Here is a 17641-nt window from a genome sequence, read left to right as displayed (position 1 = left end):
ACCCAGTACTAAATATTAACATTGTTTCACCATAAGTCTAAAACTAAAAAGAAAACCACTAAGTTTAATACATAAGTAGTCCAGCCAGTATTATAAAATGAAATACTCTTCCACAAGATAAATATTTTTAATAATTGAATTTTGGCTTCTCTGTATCCTATCAAATTTTAAAAGAAAAGAGGCATATATTAAGCTAATAACTGGTGTGATTTCAGAATAATCCATTTATTTAATACTATAAAGACACGTTTTAAAAAGTCTTTAAATAATATAAAAACACATTTTCAAAAGTTTTCAGTTTTTTTTGAATAAATAATAATATCTTGATGTGTTGATGTTATATAAAATAATTGCTGCCATAGAAGTTCAGACCTGTAGCATTAAAAAAGGTACTATAAAGGCTAATACTAGTACTGTAAAATATAATATAAATATTTTAGAGATGATTATACTATACAGACTATTCTAAGAGTCCTTACACAAGTCTCATATAAAGCAATAATGAATAGTATATTAATGGCAACAAAACAGGACAAACAAGTGCATTACCTCACACATGTGGACAGGATGGATATTTTGTGTACTAGAGAAGTTCAGGAATTCAGTTATAGGAACACAAAATCTAGCCAGCAAAGAAATTCTCAAAAGAAATGCCAGATCTATAAGGATATTATCTGGCAAAGCCAGAATGGCTGTCTGGCAGCACCACATGAAGTATCCAATAGACACTAGATAAAATTCTGATGGAAAAAAAAATTAAAGAATTCATTTCAGTAGAAACAAATTGGCCACAAAATTAAACACTAATGGGAAAACATTTCCAGGATAGCAGATGCAGCCAGTTCATGCTTCATTTGTAATTAAATTAATCTGGGAAAACTGTAAAGGTGGGGACACTGACTGACACAATTGTAAAAGAATCCTGTGAGTAACTCCAAATGCATTGCCTGCAGTTATCTTCTTCTGTGGTTTATAAATATGTATTCGTTTAAACAGTGTGAATATTTTCTGAAGCATTCCCATGTTGACAAACCACAACACTTATAATGACTAAAATATGATCAGACTTGTAGTCTTAGCAAGCATGTTCCAATTTACCAATCTAGGGATATGAAAATGTTTCATTGGAACACTTATTCATGAATTTAAGTTATATGAAACTGTCCTCATTCTCAAACTTTTGGACAAATAAAAGGGAACCCTAATACTGCTGGAAGTTGCATTCTTAAGTGATTTTAACCTGAGGATTTTCAGAGCACCTCCAGAAGCCAAAGGCTCATGGAAGCTAATGAGCTAATGTAACAACTTTGAAGCAACATGATCATTACACACGGTCTTCTGTGCAGGATTATCTTCATATTCCTACATGTAGCATACTCTTTTTTTCTCTTGCTTATTCATACTTTTCTTCTTGACTGATTAAAATCTATACAATTTTTGTCCTTAATGTTCTCCTTACTGGTAATAAGTACTTGTCTAAATCTAGGTTTTATTAGAGACGATCATACTCTAACTCAATAATCCAAGTACTATTGTTAACTACAGTATTAGGATAATCTTTGCATATGTAAATATTTCACAAGTTCAAATACTTGGAAAGATTCAGAAGACTCACAGAACATGCTCATGTAATGTCTTCAAAGGCAAAAGGAAAAGTACGGTGAGAAAAGGACAGTGCAGGTTAGCAGCCAGGGACTGAGGTATCCAGGTACCCCTGGAGGTTGGGTAACTCTCCTCCTTAAACCTCAAAACAGGACAAATAAGTACATTACCTCACATATGTGGACGTGATGGCTATTTTGTGTAATTCTCTCAAGATATCAAAACTAGTACTTCTCAAATTTAAGATGGGCTCATTTCAACAAGGGCATGATTTATCAGTGGATTGAGCTACCAAAATCTGCACAATGAACATTGATTTTGAGACAGCACAAAATAGAAACTCATAGCTCTTTCATAGCCCTCAAGTTGTACAGCCAAGTCGACCTGTCCAATAAAATATGCATCAGTAAATGAAGTAACTTTGGTTGTCGCTAGTGGAGTTTCAAACTTTAAACCGCATATCATAAATCCTAGCCCCTTTAATGTAACCAGTTTAAAGTTTAAAACTCCACTGGCCTGGAGAAGGAGATGGCAACCCACTCCAGTATTCTTGCCTGGAGAATTCCATGAACAGAGAAGCCTGGCAAGCTACAGTCCATGGGGTTGCAAAGAGTTGGATACAACTGAGAAACTAACACATACACATTAATGTAACCAGAAACTAAAGACTGACACTCAGCCATCTCCATAGGTAATCAGTCTTCCAAGTCTAGCAGTAAGTTAAGCCAACCTTACCCAGTGTACTATACACAAATGAAGAAAACCATCCTTCTGGTAGAAGTCTAAGTATTCTTGTGTTGCAACAGTAGCAGTTTGTCATAATACCCCAAAGCAGTATACCTACCGCACCATTCAGTCAGTTCAGTTTAGTCAGTCAGTCGTGTCTGACTCTTTATGACCCCATGAACCACAGCACGCCAGACCTCCCTGTCCATCACCAACTCCTGGAGTCCACCCAAACCCATGTCCGTTGAGTTGGTGATGCTATCCAACTTTCTCATCCTCTGTCGTCCCTTTCTCCTCCTGCCCTCAATCTTTCCCAGCACCAGGGTCTTTTCAAATGAGTCAGCTCTTTGCATTAGGTGGCCAAAGTATTGGAGTTTCAGCTTCAACATTAGTCCTTCCAATGAACACCCAGAACTGATCTCCTTTAGGGTGGACTGGTTGGATCTCCTTGCAGTCCAAGGGACTCTCAAGAGCCTTCTCCAACACTACAGTTCAAAAGCATCAATTCTTAGGTGCTCAGCATGATTAAGATTGCTTTATCTCTTTTAAAGATCCTAGATTCTTTTTTCCTATGTGAAAAGCAAGATTTTCAATGCCAATACAGGACCACCCAAACAGTATCACATAGGGATTGGGATTGACAAGTTACATTTTGTATAAGCTTCTTAAAAGTTGTTTTTTCTTCTTTCCTTTCCTTTCTTTTTTTTTTTCTATTTTTTAAGACATCCTAAATTTGAGAAGGGCTAGCTTCGATACTTTGTGGGAATTAGACAAAATATGCATTGTCCATATACGTCATGTGATGTAATGTACTTTCTTTATCCTGTTTTTTTTTAAAGAGAAGGGTTTCCCAACCTCCATTGTTTAGTAATTCCAAGACTAGAAGGGGTGGTGGTTAAATTCAATCAGTGGTTTAGAGTGAGTGCCCTGAGCCTACCTGACACCCACAAGGAGAAGACTTTAACAGTGAGCTGTGCATACTATAATTAAACACTGAGAACTTAAGGACCTGGCAGTGTTCATGGTCGGAGTTACCCCAGACAAGTCAGTTTCCTTCCAGCAGACTACAAGTTACTGAGCAAAATCCAAGAGAAGTGGTAATAACTGTAATCTGAGGACAAGGGTTAACTTCTAATTTTCGAACTAAATATTGGCTCACTTATAACATCCAAATGCATTAGAGGAGGTTAAAATTTAATATCTGAATTCTTTCCAATTAATATGAAACAAGAAACAAAGATAGGCCACAGTTATTTCACCTAAAGTGTGCTGGGACATTTAATAACATTCACAATACTGCTTCACAATTGCATAAGGCTTCATTGAAATGCTTTCTCTAATATTATTACATTAATACAAATTACCTAAAAGGGGAATTCTATTTATTATTCAATCTTTAAGCTCAAATGTCCCTTCCTCTTTCTCTTGCCAGGGAAAATATGATTGCTTTTTTCTCTCTACTCATATGAAATTTTGCACATAGTCTTGTTCCAGGACTTATAATTGTCTGCTTACATGTCTAGTTTTATATGAAGTTTGTCTTCTAGGATATAAACCTTGTCTTACTCACCCATATGTCCCAATATCTCAAAAAAATACCTGGCACAAAGAAGGTGGTTGTGTATAATACAAAAGTAAATAAATAAGTAGATAACCTGAGAGGTGGCTGCAACTGTTAAGTACGGAAAAATAGTTAAAAGTTAATTTTTTATAACCGTACTTCATATTTTTATTGTAAGATTTAGGGTAGTCTGACTTTATGAGGAATTATTTTACACTATTTGACTTTTTACAAGGAATAGAGCATCGGGTTTCTTATAATCGGTCCATAAATTGTTAAACTATTATCAAATTGTATATCATGGCAGAAGAAATCTCTGTTTATGTACCATAAGAAGTAAAGTGTGAAATTTATATGCTGAATTAAAATGTACATTTTCCCAGGAAGAAAACATGAGAAGCTTATTAACAGCTTCAGAAGACACTTTCTCTAAGAAATATACTTTTTTTTTCTTCATAGCCAAAAAGCAACATATCCTAATGAGAATAAAAACTCACTTGTTAACATACTTTTATTCATTAATTTTAGTCTTTGGAGCATATATGCAAAGTATCTCATAAAATGATTTTAAGCATATTTTTAATAAACTTCACCTTCAGTAAAAAGCACTATTTTCTCATTTTAACTAAAGTTCAGTCCAAAAAATCCACCCATGAAAATAAAACACTTACATAAAGACAATGTATATACTTCTCTTGGTATTTTACTGATTTTTGTTTTTCTCTGCCTGTGAGTCTTCTCTTTTCACAACTACTGCTATCATGGCAACAGTCAAAAACACATTGCCATGAACTGCACTCTTGCTCTGAGCCTGACATGGCACCCAGTAAGTGACAAATTAGACCTCATTTTCCATTAACGTGAAAGAGTGGAAGGGATGCAGAAACAATAGGTGCCAGTAAAACTAAATATAAATGAGGATGAGAGATGCATATTCTGAAAGATCTTAAACATAAGACTTGTGACATAATTTGGATATATAATCCAAATTTAGCCACTTTCCTGCTGTTACCAGATAAAGACAGAATGGGCTGTTGCTTGGCTCAACTTTTTTGAATGTTAGTGATTTTTACATATATGATGGGTGATAGTAGATTTACTTCTCTAGAAAGATATTTGCATTAAAATTATAAGTTGCATTTATAATTAAGGAGCATTTTTTTAAATTGTTGCTAATCTAGGATGGTCATCGCTTGGCAGTGGACAGACAATATATCCACAATGGAAGATCTCTAGGGGATAAAACAGATGACTTTGAGTTCCTTTATTATATTAGATCTTTAAAAAGTTTTTTTTTCTATTTTAATATTGGATAGAAGTTCTTTTCATGTATGAGAGAAGCTTCAATTAAAGGGAAGCTGAGACAGTAGGAAAAGTTGGGAAGCTCTGAAAATGTAGACAAGAGGAAAACTTGTGCCTCAAAGCCAGGACTTCTGACATTTAAGATTAATCTTAGAAAGGGGCTAGTTTTGTCTTTGATTCTCTTTCTTGCCAGCTGCGGTCTCAGTCAAAAAGCAGAGAGGACTGACTCTGAAGTCAAACCTAGTTTTCAAGCAAAAGAGTGATCTAAGGAGACTACTTTCTCAAGATAAACAAGACAGGAAGCACACACTGACTAAGAAGATCAGTTCTTGAAGATGTGAACCTGTGGGGGAGGAGGCTTGTGTCCAGAACAAGGTTGGAAAAGCTTCTTCAAGTCAGTCCAATGCATGCAACCATGAGATAAATGCAGAACGAAAGAAAGGGCTTTAGACCCAGAGACAAAAACCCTAGATTCTCGAGGTGATTCTTCTCCTAGTAACCATCTGTATTGACCTAGATGAACTTGGGTGAGTTCCTTCTTTCTAATTCTCTCAATAGAACAAACATTTATCAGGCAGCAATTATGTATGTTCAAGGCACCAGGCTGTGAGCCAGAGTTTCCCAAGGGATGGAACAGGGACTAGAATCTGATGGGTCCCGTCTCAGAATTAGTGAATGGGGATCTCTGCAGATGAGTAATTCCTGGGTGATTTTTAGGCATATTTGAAGTTGAAAACCAGCTTTCAGCAAGAGAATTAAAAAATGGGTGAGACAGAGTTTGTACCCTCAAAAACATTCTAATTTCTTTTCATTTTAAAATGGCCTTTGTACCAGGTGATTGCTAAAAGCTTTGATATTCAGTTTATTTTCTTTTTTTAATTTAAATTTATTTTAATTGGATGCTAATTACTTTACAATTTTGTGTTGGTTCTGCCACATTTTCTAACCGTATTAACATTTTACATGTCTCTTACTTTTAAAAAGTATAATTTTAACTATTGACCTTTTTCTACTCAGGCAGCCATTTTTGATGTCCTCTGAATAAGCCACACAATTTTTTAGTTTCAGAGTCTTATTTGGGAAGAAGTGAAAAAGTAAACAGCACTCGTGAATGTTACCCTAATGATTTTCAACAGCACCCAGGAAAGCGTGGGATCTGCAGTCAATGAACTAGGACCTGCTTCTAACTAGTTATGACCCTGGGCACACAAGTATGCCTCTCCAGGCCTTAGCTTTCATGTTCTAAAATGAGGGATTGTGTTATTCAGATGATAAGGTCTCTATGAACTCAAAGTTTCTATGGTTCTATCACTCTTAAATTTTTTGAACAACATCTGTGACACATGTGTCATCTGTAAGCTCATATCAGAGTTTTTGGAAATCAAAACTCATATGTACATGCTAAGTCGCTTCAGTCATTTTCAACTCTGTGGGACACTGTGGACTGTAGCCTGCCAGGCTCCTCTGTCCGTGTGATTCTCCAAGCAAGAATACTGGAGTGGGTTGCCATTTCTTCCTCCAGGGGATCTTCCCATCCCAGGGATTGAGCCTATGTCTCTTCTGTCTCCTGCATCGGTAGGCAGGTTCTTTACCACTAGCGCCATCTGGTAAGCCACAAAACTCACATACCTGAACATTACTCTTGGGAAGCTTATAAACTTGGGTAATCCATCCACAGGAATCCCACTGATTTTACGAGTAAATCATCTCCTGCATTCATTTATTCCTCTCTACTCCCGTGCAGCTGCTCTATTCATACCCTTTGAAATTCCTCATTTGGACCAACACAGGAGCTTTCTCACTTCTCTCTGTTTTCAGTTTAGGTTCACTATCCTTGTCCACACTGCCATCATGGTTATCTCTCTGAGACACCAATATCATGACATTATTCACCACTTTAAATGCTTCTGTGGTTCTCCTATGCTTAAAGCCCAAATCCAAACATTTAGAATAAGTTCTTAAGGAAGTTCCTTACCATTTGCTTCCAGTGTCCTCAGCCAATCTCATTTCTGACCATATCTCTACCAGGCCCTTGTATTTACCAAACAACCCCATATAGTTGTTCCATGGTTTTCCCCAAAAGTACTACATGCTTTCCTGTTTCCCATGTTCTACTTTCTATCTGGATTTTTTTTTTTTTATCTCTGTGTCTGTCTAACAAACTTTACAACTACTGTAAAATTTGTCAGGCAGATAAGGAGATGAAAGAAATTCCAGATACAGAGTAGAGCATGGGAAACATTTATTAAAATAGAGGCTTCCCAGGTGTCTCAGTGGTAAAGAATCTGCCTGCTAATGCAAGAGAGGCTGGGGACTCAGGCTCGATCCCTGGTCGGGAAGATCCCCTGGAGGAAGAAATGGCAACCCACTCCAGTATTCTTGCCTAGAGAATCCCATGGACAGAGGAGCCTGGTGGGCTACAGTCCATGGGGTCACAAAGAGTCAGTCATGACTGAATGACTAAACACACTATTAAAATAACTATTTTCTTTTATATTTTTACATGTTTCTTCCCTGATTATTTTCAGATAAAAATTATAAAAAGAAAAACAGGAACAACTGGTATACAAGAATACTCTTTGAATACACTTTTATTTATATTTAAATAAACTTTTAATATGGATGATGGAAAACTTTTAAGAGCTTTAAGTGTACCTTTGACATGAGCAGTAACAATGTAAATAAATATTGAAAAAGACATGAGTTAATCACTCACATTTTACACAACAGGCACATTGCAGAGGCCAATGTTCAGGATAAGGTTGACAAGTGAGACAGTTCCTACCTGTCAGATCTGCATTGGGCCACCATCCCAAGTCACAGGCTTTGCAGGTGAATTCATCTTGCACATACTCATTCTCTTTGCAGGCAGTGCAAATCCAGCAGCAGCTGACTTCCCCTTTCCGTATGACCTATAACACAGGGATATTTCATATGCCTTAAATTTAGTTTCTCCAGACAGCCTTTCTTTTTTCAGATGAGGACTTGCTTTCATACTGTAATTTTTTTTTTTTTGAAGACTAACTTTCCAAAAAAATTGTACACATTGAGGAACCTCAAATACATGGATTGAAGTATACCTCATTGCAGTAGAGTTCAGATGTGAATTTCAATTCACTCCATGTTGGATTTGGAGGCTTTTCCATAATCATTTCTTTTATAAAGGGAATTATACAGTTAAATCCTATCATTATATATCTATATACATATACATATATTAATATGCATTAATAGTTCTCAGAAAAGTAAAAGTACATTTCTCTTTTTCATACTGTTATGTTGTAAGCTCCCTGATCTTTACTACCATAATGTCTAATATGTTGCTAATCCTATTGTTTAAAATATCATTTCTAATACTCTTTGTTTTTCATTTTTTAAAATCCATCACCATATATCATCTCATGATATGTACGTTTTCTTTTAAACCCTTTTGTATGTATTTATAGTAGGCATCTTAATTTGACTATTAATTCCATCATCAATATAATATCTAGGACTATTTCTATCACTTGATTTTCTTTCTGGTTATGTGTTACATTTTCTCACTTTGTTACAGGTCTAAAGTTTTTTAACCAGATGCTGTACATAAGGTATAGAGTGCTGGATTTTTTTCTTGAAGTATTGGCCTTTGTTCTGGCAGGCAGCCTGGTTACTGTGGCTCAGTTTGAGCCTTGTTTTTCCATCTTTTAGGGCAAGTCTACAATATTCTCTAATCTAGGAATAAATGAGTGAAGTCGCTCAGTCGAGTCCAGCTCTTTGCGACCCCATGGATTGTAGCCCACCAGGCTCCTCCATCCATGGAATTTTCTAGGCAAGAGTACTGGAGTGGGTTGTCATTTCCTTCTCCAGGGGGTCTTCCCAACTCAGGGATTGAACCTGGATCTCCTGCATTGCAGGCAGACGCTTTACCGTCTGAGCCACCAGGGAATCCCCAATCTAAGAATAGTTTACCCTTATTATAAAGTGTGACCTTGTTGGGCTCTCTGCTCATCTCTGTGTATTCAGCAAGGTATCTCTACTCTGGCTTATGGAAACTGGGAAAATTCTTGGCCTTATGGGGCCTCTGGGAATCCAGAACCACAGTCATTTTTCTTTCCTTGGACTTTCTAAATTGTACTATACTCATGCAGGGGGCTTCCCTGGTGGCTTACATGGTAAAGAATCTGCCTGCAATGCAGGAGACCAGGGTTCAATCCCTGGGTAGGGAAGATTCCCTGGAGAAGAGAATGACTGCCCACTCCAGTATTCTTGCCTGAGCAATTCCATGTACAGAGCATCCTGGCGGGCTACAGTCCATGGGGTCACAAAGAATAAGACACAACTGAGTGACTGACACTTTCACTTCATACTTATGCTGCTGCTGCTGCTGCTGCTAAGTCGCTTCAGTCGTGTCTGACTCTGTGTGACCCCATGGACAGCAGCCCATGAGGCTCCTCTGTCCACAGGATTCTCTAGGCAAGAATACTGGAGTGGGTTGCCATTTCCTTCTCCATCATACTTATGCAGATAGAGTCAAATACTGATGGGAACTCATACACCAACTGCTGGAACTCTTTTTCTGCATTGATTCATTCTCTTCCTTTCTCTGCACTACTGATTCTATCTGCCTTGGCTCTCCTAAACCTTGGTTTCTGTCTTCTTAAATTATCAAGATAGCCAAACTCTGTGTTCTTTCTCACTAAATAACAACCAGGAAATTGCCTCCAGACAGAATGCCTGAATGATTTTAGGGTTCACTTCTCTGTTTCCTTTCAATTCTTTGAAATCAAGGTCATACACTGTTTTCCAATGTCTGAACACAGTTATTTCATATACTGTGTCAAGTTTTCTGATTGTTTACAGCAGAATGCTGTCTGAACTTTTTTATTCTCTCTTGGCTGGAAACAGAAGTCTTTCCCTAACATGTTCAGTCAGTTTAGTCATTCAGTTGTGTCCGACTTTTTGTGACCCCATGGACTGCAGCATACCAGGCTTCTCTGTCTATCACCAACTCCCAGAGTTTACTCAAACTCATGTCCATTGAGTCGGTGATGCCATCCAACTATCTCATCCTCTGTCATCCCCTTCTCCTCCTGCCTTTGATCTTTCCCAGCATTAGGGTCTTTTCAAATGAGTCAGTTCTTCACATCAGGTGGCCAAAGGATCGGAGTTTAAATTTCAGCATCAGTCCTTTCAATGAATATTGAGGACTGATTTCCTTTATGATGGACTGGTTGGATCTCGTTGCAGTCCAAGGGACTCTCAAGAGTTTTCTCCACCACCACAGTTCAAAAGCATCAATTCTTCGGTGCTCAGCCTTCTTTATGGTCCAACTCTCACATCCATACATGACTACTGGAAAAACCATAGCTTTGACTAGATGGACCTTTGTCAGCAAAGTAGTGTCTCTGCTTTTTAATATGCTGTCTAGTTTGGTCATAGCTTTTCTTCCAAGGAGCAACCATCTTTTAATTTCATGGCTGCAGTCACCATCTGCAGTGATTTTGGAGTCCTCAAAAATAAAGTTTCTCACTGTTTCCATTGTTTTCCCATCTATTTGCCGTGAAGTGATGGGACCCTAACATGTTTGACATTATCAAATGTTCTCCTATGTAAAGTCAGAAATCAAAGAGCAAATATTGCCATAGCTTAAAGTCATATACACCTTATCCTTTGTGAGGATAAAATTATCTTCTTGTAGATCAGGTCAAAATGTATTAATGAGCCACTATTTTAAAATTACATGAAAAATATATCATGACAGTATATTTTCAGAAACTGTAAAAGGTTTTCTTTTTCTTCTTTTACTTTCAAATAACTCTAGAAAGTATACTCAAACTGTCTTTCTGAAAATCCACATCTATCCTCAGAGTAAACATGACAATTTGTACTGTATTCCAAACTATAAATTTTTCTAATGCTATGGAAAAATTTAAAAAGTAGTGCTTTATTATTTTAATTAGTATAAGAAGTGCAAAATAATGTCTATCTCTTCAATCAGCTTTATCTTTTTCCTAACTATAAAATAAATACTACAAATTAGACAAATTCTAAAGATAATAATTCTAAACAAACATATTTATGCAAGATGACTAGTGAAAAATAGATCCTATGGGTGACTGCCACATGGAAAAATACTTAAAATTAGGTTTTGAATGGCTGAATAAGTGCATAAAAAATGATTAGCTTATACATTTATCAAATAATGAAAAAGGAACTGCTCTCAGATAGAATTCTTTTGTTATTCCTTCTTATTCGGCCACCAAATATATGCACTTTTGACATATATCATCTAAATTGTGGGACTTGTCTTTTCTGTTTCTCAGCTACCCCTCCAGACTTAAGATTCCCTGGTGGCTCAGATGGTAAAGAGTCTGCCTGCACGGCAGGAGACCCAGGTTCCATACCTGGATTGGGAAGATCTCATGGAGAAGGAAATGGCATGCTGGATTTTGGTCCCTGCCTCTAATCCTGGCTTTAATTTCTTCTCACTCCAGAGTAACAGCGTGCAATTGCCAAGACTATCACTGTGGGCTGTGGGCTCCTAAGGGAAGGGAATCATGCCTTACTTTCCCTGTTTTCAGATCACAGTCATCAAGAAATGTGCCAAGAACGCACAGTAGGTGCCCTCTGAATAAGGGTTGAGTTGAATCTTTTTTAAAAATGTAATTAAGCCACTCAAGGAACTTTAGTGCCTCCTTTTTCTAATATCTTCAAAACATAAGCTCTTTGGTCAGGCGTTTACTTAGACCCCAGTCCTTGTTTCTGCACCTGAGTCTGATTGCTAATAATTTCTTGCATAAGTCCACCAAACAGACATTATGTCTTCAGTAGTGTCTATATAACTGTTTGTTTTGGAGGGAGGTTTCAAGTAGGGCAGATACATCATCTGATTTATTTTTCATCTGACTGTCTTTCTACCATTTGGAGAACAGATTTTAAGGAGGGCAAGAGAGAGAGAGCATGTGTTGTTTAATCCATGGTTCTAATATGCAACAATATAGTAAAGACATAAATATATTTTAATAAACAAAAAAAATATTCTTTTCCATTCAGAGAACTCTCTTTCCTCCATCACTTCATCTATGTCACTACATTTGAGTCCTGACACAGGCTCCAGGAAGTATTTCTGGTGCAGTGAACCCTTTGAAACATTATCTTATTTAAAAATCCTCTGTAATTACTAATAAGATATAGTTGGCATTTTATTACCACAAGTTAGTCAACTTTTGTCCACTAATTGTGCCACATGTATAGGATAGAAGTAGTAGTGTTAGTCGCTCAGTCGTGTCTGACTCTTTGTGAACCCATGGACTGGAGCCCACCAGGCTCCTCTGTTCATGGGATTCTCCAGGCAAGAATACTGGAGTGGGTTGCCATTTCCTCCTCCAGGGGATCTTTCTGACCCAGGGATCGAACCCAGGTCTCCTGCATTGCAGGCAGATTCTTTACCATCTGGGCTGCTGGGAGGACCCACACGTATATGATAGATACACTGCATTCAGATACTTAAAAAATTCTTAAATTATTGTCTCTTATGTTTTCGTCTCCTCATTTCACAAATATTTTAAGTTATTTTTATATTTTTACACTAAGTGATATTTCTTTTGCATGGAGTATATAGTCAATAACTGAATAAAGTATTGTTTCATTTTTGTTACAGTAAGACACTTTTTATGACAGCTCTCAGTCGTGATAAGAGATTTAATGTTTCATTGAAATTTTCTTTGAAGGACCAAGACTTCCCAAGACACAGGAACTGTTTTGATTCCTTTTACATCCTATGTACTGGTGCTCTGTTTATTGTTAGCAAGACTAGATGACTTGCTGCTTCACACAAGGCTATGATTCAATTCCATGTACACTGTAGGAGTCTTGTTTGTGCCATAGAAAATCAAGTGTTCTTTTTATGAATATGTTTCCGAATAACTTGAAATGGATTTTTTTTAGTTTAAGCTTTGTTTAGAAAAAGGGTAAAAGAAAGTAAACAGCATCAGGAGAATATAATGAAGGAAAAGTAACAATACATTAAAGGAAACAGAGACATTTTCTTCAGGAGGAAAATGCCTGGAAAACTAAACAGAATAAAGACTTGGGTCTTACCTAATTAGGTCTGTAGGAAAACCAGCTGCTGTTTAGGTTTCCTTTGCATTCACAGTGCTAGCACAGTTCTTGGCACATATTAATTATTCAATAATTATTCAATAATGTATGTGAAAGGAAAGACAGAAATAATAAGGAATAGGATATAAACAGGAGAAATGAAAATGAAGAATTTAAGAAAACAAAAAATAGGAAGAATTGAAAGCTTGGCAAGGACTATAGAAAATATCAATTTAGGAAAATCCCTACATTGTAATTTATTACAGGGAAAATGTAACAAAAATCATATACGAATATAAAATGATCACAAAAATGGACATATATTGAACCAGACCATGTGTGAGGAACTCTGTACAGAATTATACTAACGCTCACAACCGCTCCATGGAGTGAAGTTACTTATGTATATTTTGCAGGTGAGGAAACAGCTGCAGAGGGGTCAGCAGCTTGTGCAAACCTCAGTCACATCATCTCCAGTTATTATCAAGATCTAGGCTCTTCCTCAGAGAAGGCAATGGCACCCCACTCCAGTGTTCTTGCCTGGAGAATCCCAGGGACGGGGGAGCCTGGTGGGCTGCCATCTATGGGGTTGCACAGAGTCGTACACCACTGAAGCAACTTAGCAGCAGCAGCAGGCTCTTCCTAGTGTAAAAACAGTTATCACAGTGATGATATGTTATACCAAGAACCAAAACTACATCTCAGAAGTTGGCAGATATTTATTCACTTATCCAACCTTTATTTAGTGGCCCAGTGTGCCAGACATGGTACAATACATAGGGACAGATAAATGAAAAGACTTGATGATCACTGAGGTTAAGAAGCTCAAAACTCTGACAGAGTAGAGTATACCGATAGAAGAATGAATGAAATGCCTCTGCAGGGCATATGCAGTCAGTCATTTAGCCATTCATTCATTCTCATTATGCATGCAGAATGCCAGGCGCTGCATCAAGGATAGAAACCATCAGTGAATAGATCATATCCTTATCTTTGAGAAAAACACAGCAAGAAAGAGGAATAGGGTTCAGGACAGGGATCAATAGGAGGCAAGAGGCCTAGGAATCAGACTTTAGAGGCACTTAAACCTTTCATCATGTGGGGTCCACCCTGCACTTGTAAGATCTTGAGTGGAGTCGGGGTGGGGGTGGGCAGATCTCTTTAGTGTATGTGCAGTAGGCTTCTGACTTGCCTCATCTTAGTCCCAGTCCTGTTAGGGAGGAGGCACATGGAACTGGGGATTGCAATTTTACCTGTGATGGTCAGGTAAGGCTTCACTAAGATAGGTCATTTGATTCCATTAAAAATTAATTTTTTAAGAAAGATATGCCATTTGAGTAAGGACTTAAGAGCAGGAAAGGAGGAAGCTCTGAATACATCTGGTGAAAGAGAGTTCTAGGTGGTGGGATCAGCTAGAGCAAAGATTGCAAGTAAGAGCTCTCGGCACACTTATGCTATTGCCTTCCTCCTCCACTTTTCTCTATGTGGGTAATGTGCCAATAAACGTTTACTTTAAAAAGACTTCGGGCCCTGCTTCAGCCACAGCCACCTGCAAAACACAGGAGATCTGCTGGGCTCCTTCTCTGCTCCATGTCACATGACTCAGCGGCAGCTTCTATCAGCACCTGTCTCCAAAAGTGTCAGACAAGCTAGATCTGAGGCCAAAGTGAAAAGAAGAAAGTGTTAATCACTAAGTTGTGTCCGACTCTCTGTGACCCCATGGACTATAGCCGGCCAGGCTCCTCTGTCCTTGGGATTCTCCAGGCAAGAATACTGGGGTGGGTTGCCATTCCCTTCTCCAGGGGATCTTCACCACCCAGGGATCAAACCTGGGTCTCCTGAATTGCAGGTGAATTCTTTACCATCTGAGCCACCAGGGAAGCCCACCAAGGATAAAGTGATCATCAAAAAGTTCAGTAGCCAGGAGACCAGCTTAAATACTGGTTGAAGCTTGAGACATGAAGCCATCAGAGTGACTGTGAATAAATTAATGATGATTCCATAGAATTTCTCATCATAACCAGTAAAGTTTCCTCTTCACCCAGAGAGACTATAGTAATTTCATGATTTCACATACATAATAAAACCCGCAATATTTTGTCTTCAACTTTTTCCAAAATTTTAGCAAATATGGTTTTAGTAGCTGGGGCAGATCATATCATTATTATGCAACTATAAGCTTCTCAGATAAATAATTTTTGATATTTCTGTGTGCAATTTTTATTGAGACTCTGCCATCCTGCAGCGGACTTTGGAAGATATTACACAATGAAAGAACCATGTCTTTATTTCATTGGTTACATTAACTATCAGTTCAGTTCAGTCACTTAGTCGTGTCCAACTTTTTGTGACCCCATGGACTGAAGTATGCCAGGCTTCCTTGTCTATCACCAACTCCCAGAGCTTACTCAAACTCATGTCCATTGAATCGGTGATGCCATCCAACTATTTCATCCTCTGTCGCTCCCTTCTCCTCCTGCCTTCAATCTTTCCCAGCATCAGGGTCTTTTCCAATGAGTCAGTTCTTTGCGTCAGGTGGCCAAAGGACTGGAGTTTCAGCTTCAGCATCAATCCTTCCAAATGAATATTCAGGAGTGATTTCCTTTAGGATGGACTGGTTGAGTCTTCTTGCCATCCAAGAGACTGAAGAATTTTCTCCAACACCACAGTTCAAAAGCATCAACATTAACTATGAACAACTTAAAACTTATGGGTAGTTTGCTTTGATTCACAGAAAGAGGAGGCTGAGGAGGACAGGACAACTGTAGTTGATGATGTTATTGCTAATCTTCTTAGTCTTGTAGCCATGTGAGAATTGCCTTTATTCTTAGAAAACAAAAGCTGAGGTACGAAGTTTCACGATATTTGCACCTCACTTTCAAATGGTTCAGGGAAAAAATAGTTAACTCAGTCCTGAAGTATATAGTCTGTAAAAATAGGTGTATTGGGGCTTTTTTTTTTATGTGTATAAGGTGTATTTTACTATATGATAATATGGCATGTGTAATGAAGAACCACTTATGATATAGTCCATGTTCATATAATGTCTCCATAATTCTATCTTGATTGGCCAGGTCAGAAGAGGGGAAAGTGGAGGTCTCTACTCTCCATGACAAAACTCCCAAATCCAGTTCAGTTCAGTTCAGTCGCTCAGTCGTATCCAACTCTTTGTGACCCCATGAACCAGCAAAGAATCCAAAAACAAACTTAAGGGAAGAAAAAAATAAAAGAGAAGAGAAGCGAAAAGAAAGAATAGGAGGCCAGTGGGAGCAAACTTCAGGACCCTTTCCCTGGGATTCTCTGTCAGTTTCCCCATCTCTGTCAGTCTCCCAACTGCCTTCTAGTACTTATTGCCTCCTTAACTCTAGATTCTGGTTTCCCTTAGCATTTTTAAAGTGGATCTCTATTTATAGTTTTGTTGTGAACTGTTGAGAAAATAAGCTTCAGCAATTGAAATTTGTAGGAATTATGCCAGTTCATATAATGAAAGATGGTTGAACAACATGTGGCTGTGGGTTGATAAGAGCTTTGGGTTGGCTCTAAGCCCAGCTTGGCATTTGCTAGCTGAGAAAGCTTTGGACAAGTGACTCAAGCCCTCTGGGCCTCTGATTTCTGATCTGTAAAATGGGGTGATAATACCTCCTTTAAAAGCATTGTTTTAAGGAAGAATTGAAATGATGTCAGTAAAGCACCCATTATTGTACTTGCACAAGGATATGCTTGATAAATGTTAGTCTCCCATCTCTACTGCCTCTCTGCTCCTTTCTTTCACTTTCACTTCTTTTGCCTCTCCACCTCTTCTTACCTCTTTCCTGCCTTCCCTACACAGAGGAAAAGAGCAGCAGGCTTGGTGTGGGAGACCAACACACATACCAGGCCCTTGCTGTTCACTTGCAGACCCATGGTCTACATTTTATGTGCTAACTCAGATTCCTTTTGCCTGACCTGTGTCAGGCCCTTGGCCATGTTCTTGGGCGTTCTGGACACTTCTGCAACTCCACCTCAGTTTCTACCACTACTGTGTCATCTTAAGGCATCCCCAGGTGGCTCTCTCTCCCGTGGAGGAGTCACTGGGGTCCAGAACTGCCTCCATTGCACTCACCACAGCAGGAGCTATAAGACCCACAGCTGCTTCCCCTCCCTCACTGCTTCCAAATCTTAAGAAGATCCACCTAACAGGACAGGGACTCTGGCTGCCCCAGTAGCTGCCTAGAGGCATCAGGTAACGTCACTTCCTGTGAACAAACGTTGACCGTGGGAAGCAGAAAATAGAATAGCAGGAGTGTATACATTTTTCTCCTTTCTTTGTTCCAATAAACAGTCTGAGAAGTCTGTCCAGAGATCTGGTAAGGCTGAGTTGTGCTCAGT

The 17641-nt window shown here is 38.3% G+C and overlaps 1 protein-coding gene across 3 annotated transcripts in view; it reads right to left on the bottom strand.

Moving 5' to 3' along the window:
- GRM1 (glutamate metabotropic receptor 1) overlaps window positions 1–17641 on the bottom strand; it is a 428462-nt gene that overhangs the window by 43226 nt on the left and 367595 nt on the right. For all 3 annotated transcript variants that reach the window (XM_005211024.5, XM_059889816.1, NM_001206004.1), the window contains one exon: window positions 7977–8103. In XM_005211024.5, the coding sequence (XP_005211081.1) occupies window positions 7977–8103 (127 nt within the window). The remainder of the gene's footprint in view (window positions 1–7976; window positions 8104–17641) is intronic.

The sequence above is a fragment of the Bos taurus genome, chromosome 9 (genome assembly GCF_002263795.3).
Source record: "Bos taurus isolate L1 Dominette 01449 registration number 42190680 breed Hereford chromosome 9, ARS-UCD2.0, whole genome shotgun sequence".
Taxonomy (NCBI): Eukaryota; Metazoa; Chordata; class Mammalia; order Artiodactyla; family Bovidae; genus Bos; species Bos taurus.
The sequence above is the reverse complement of the archived record's forward strand: the minus strand, read 5'-3'. Positions and strand labels throughout refer to the sequence as shown.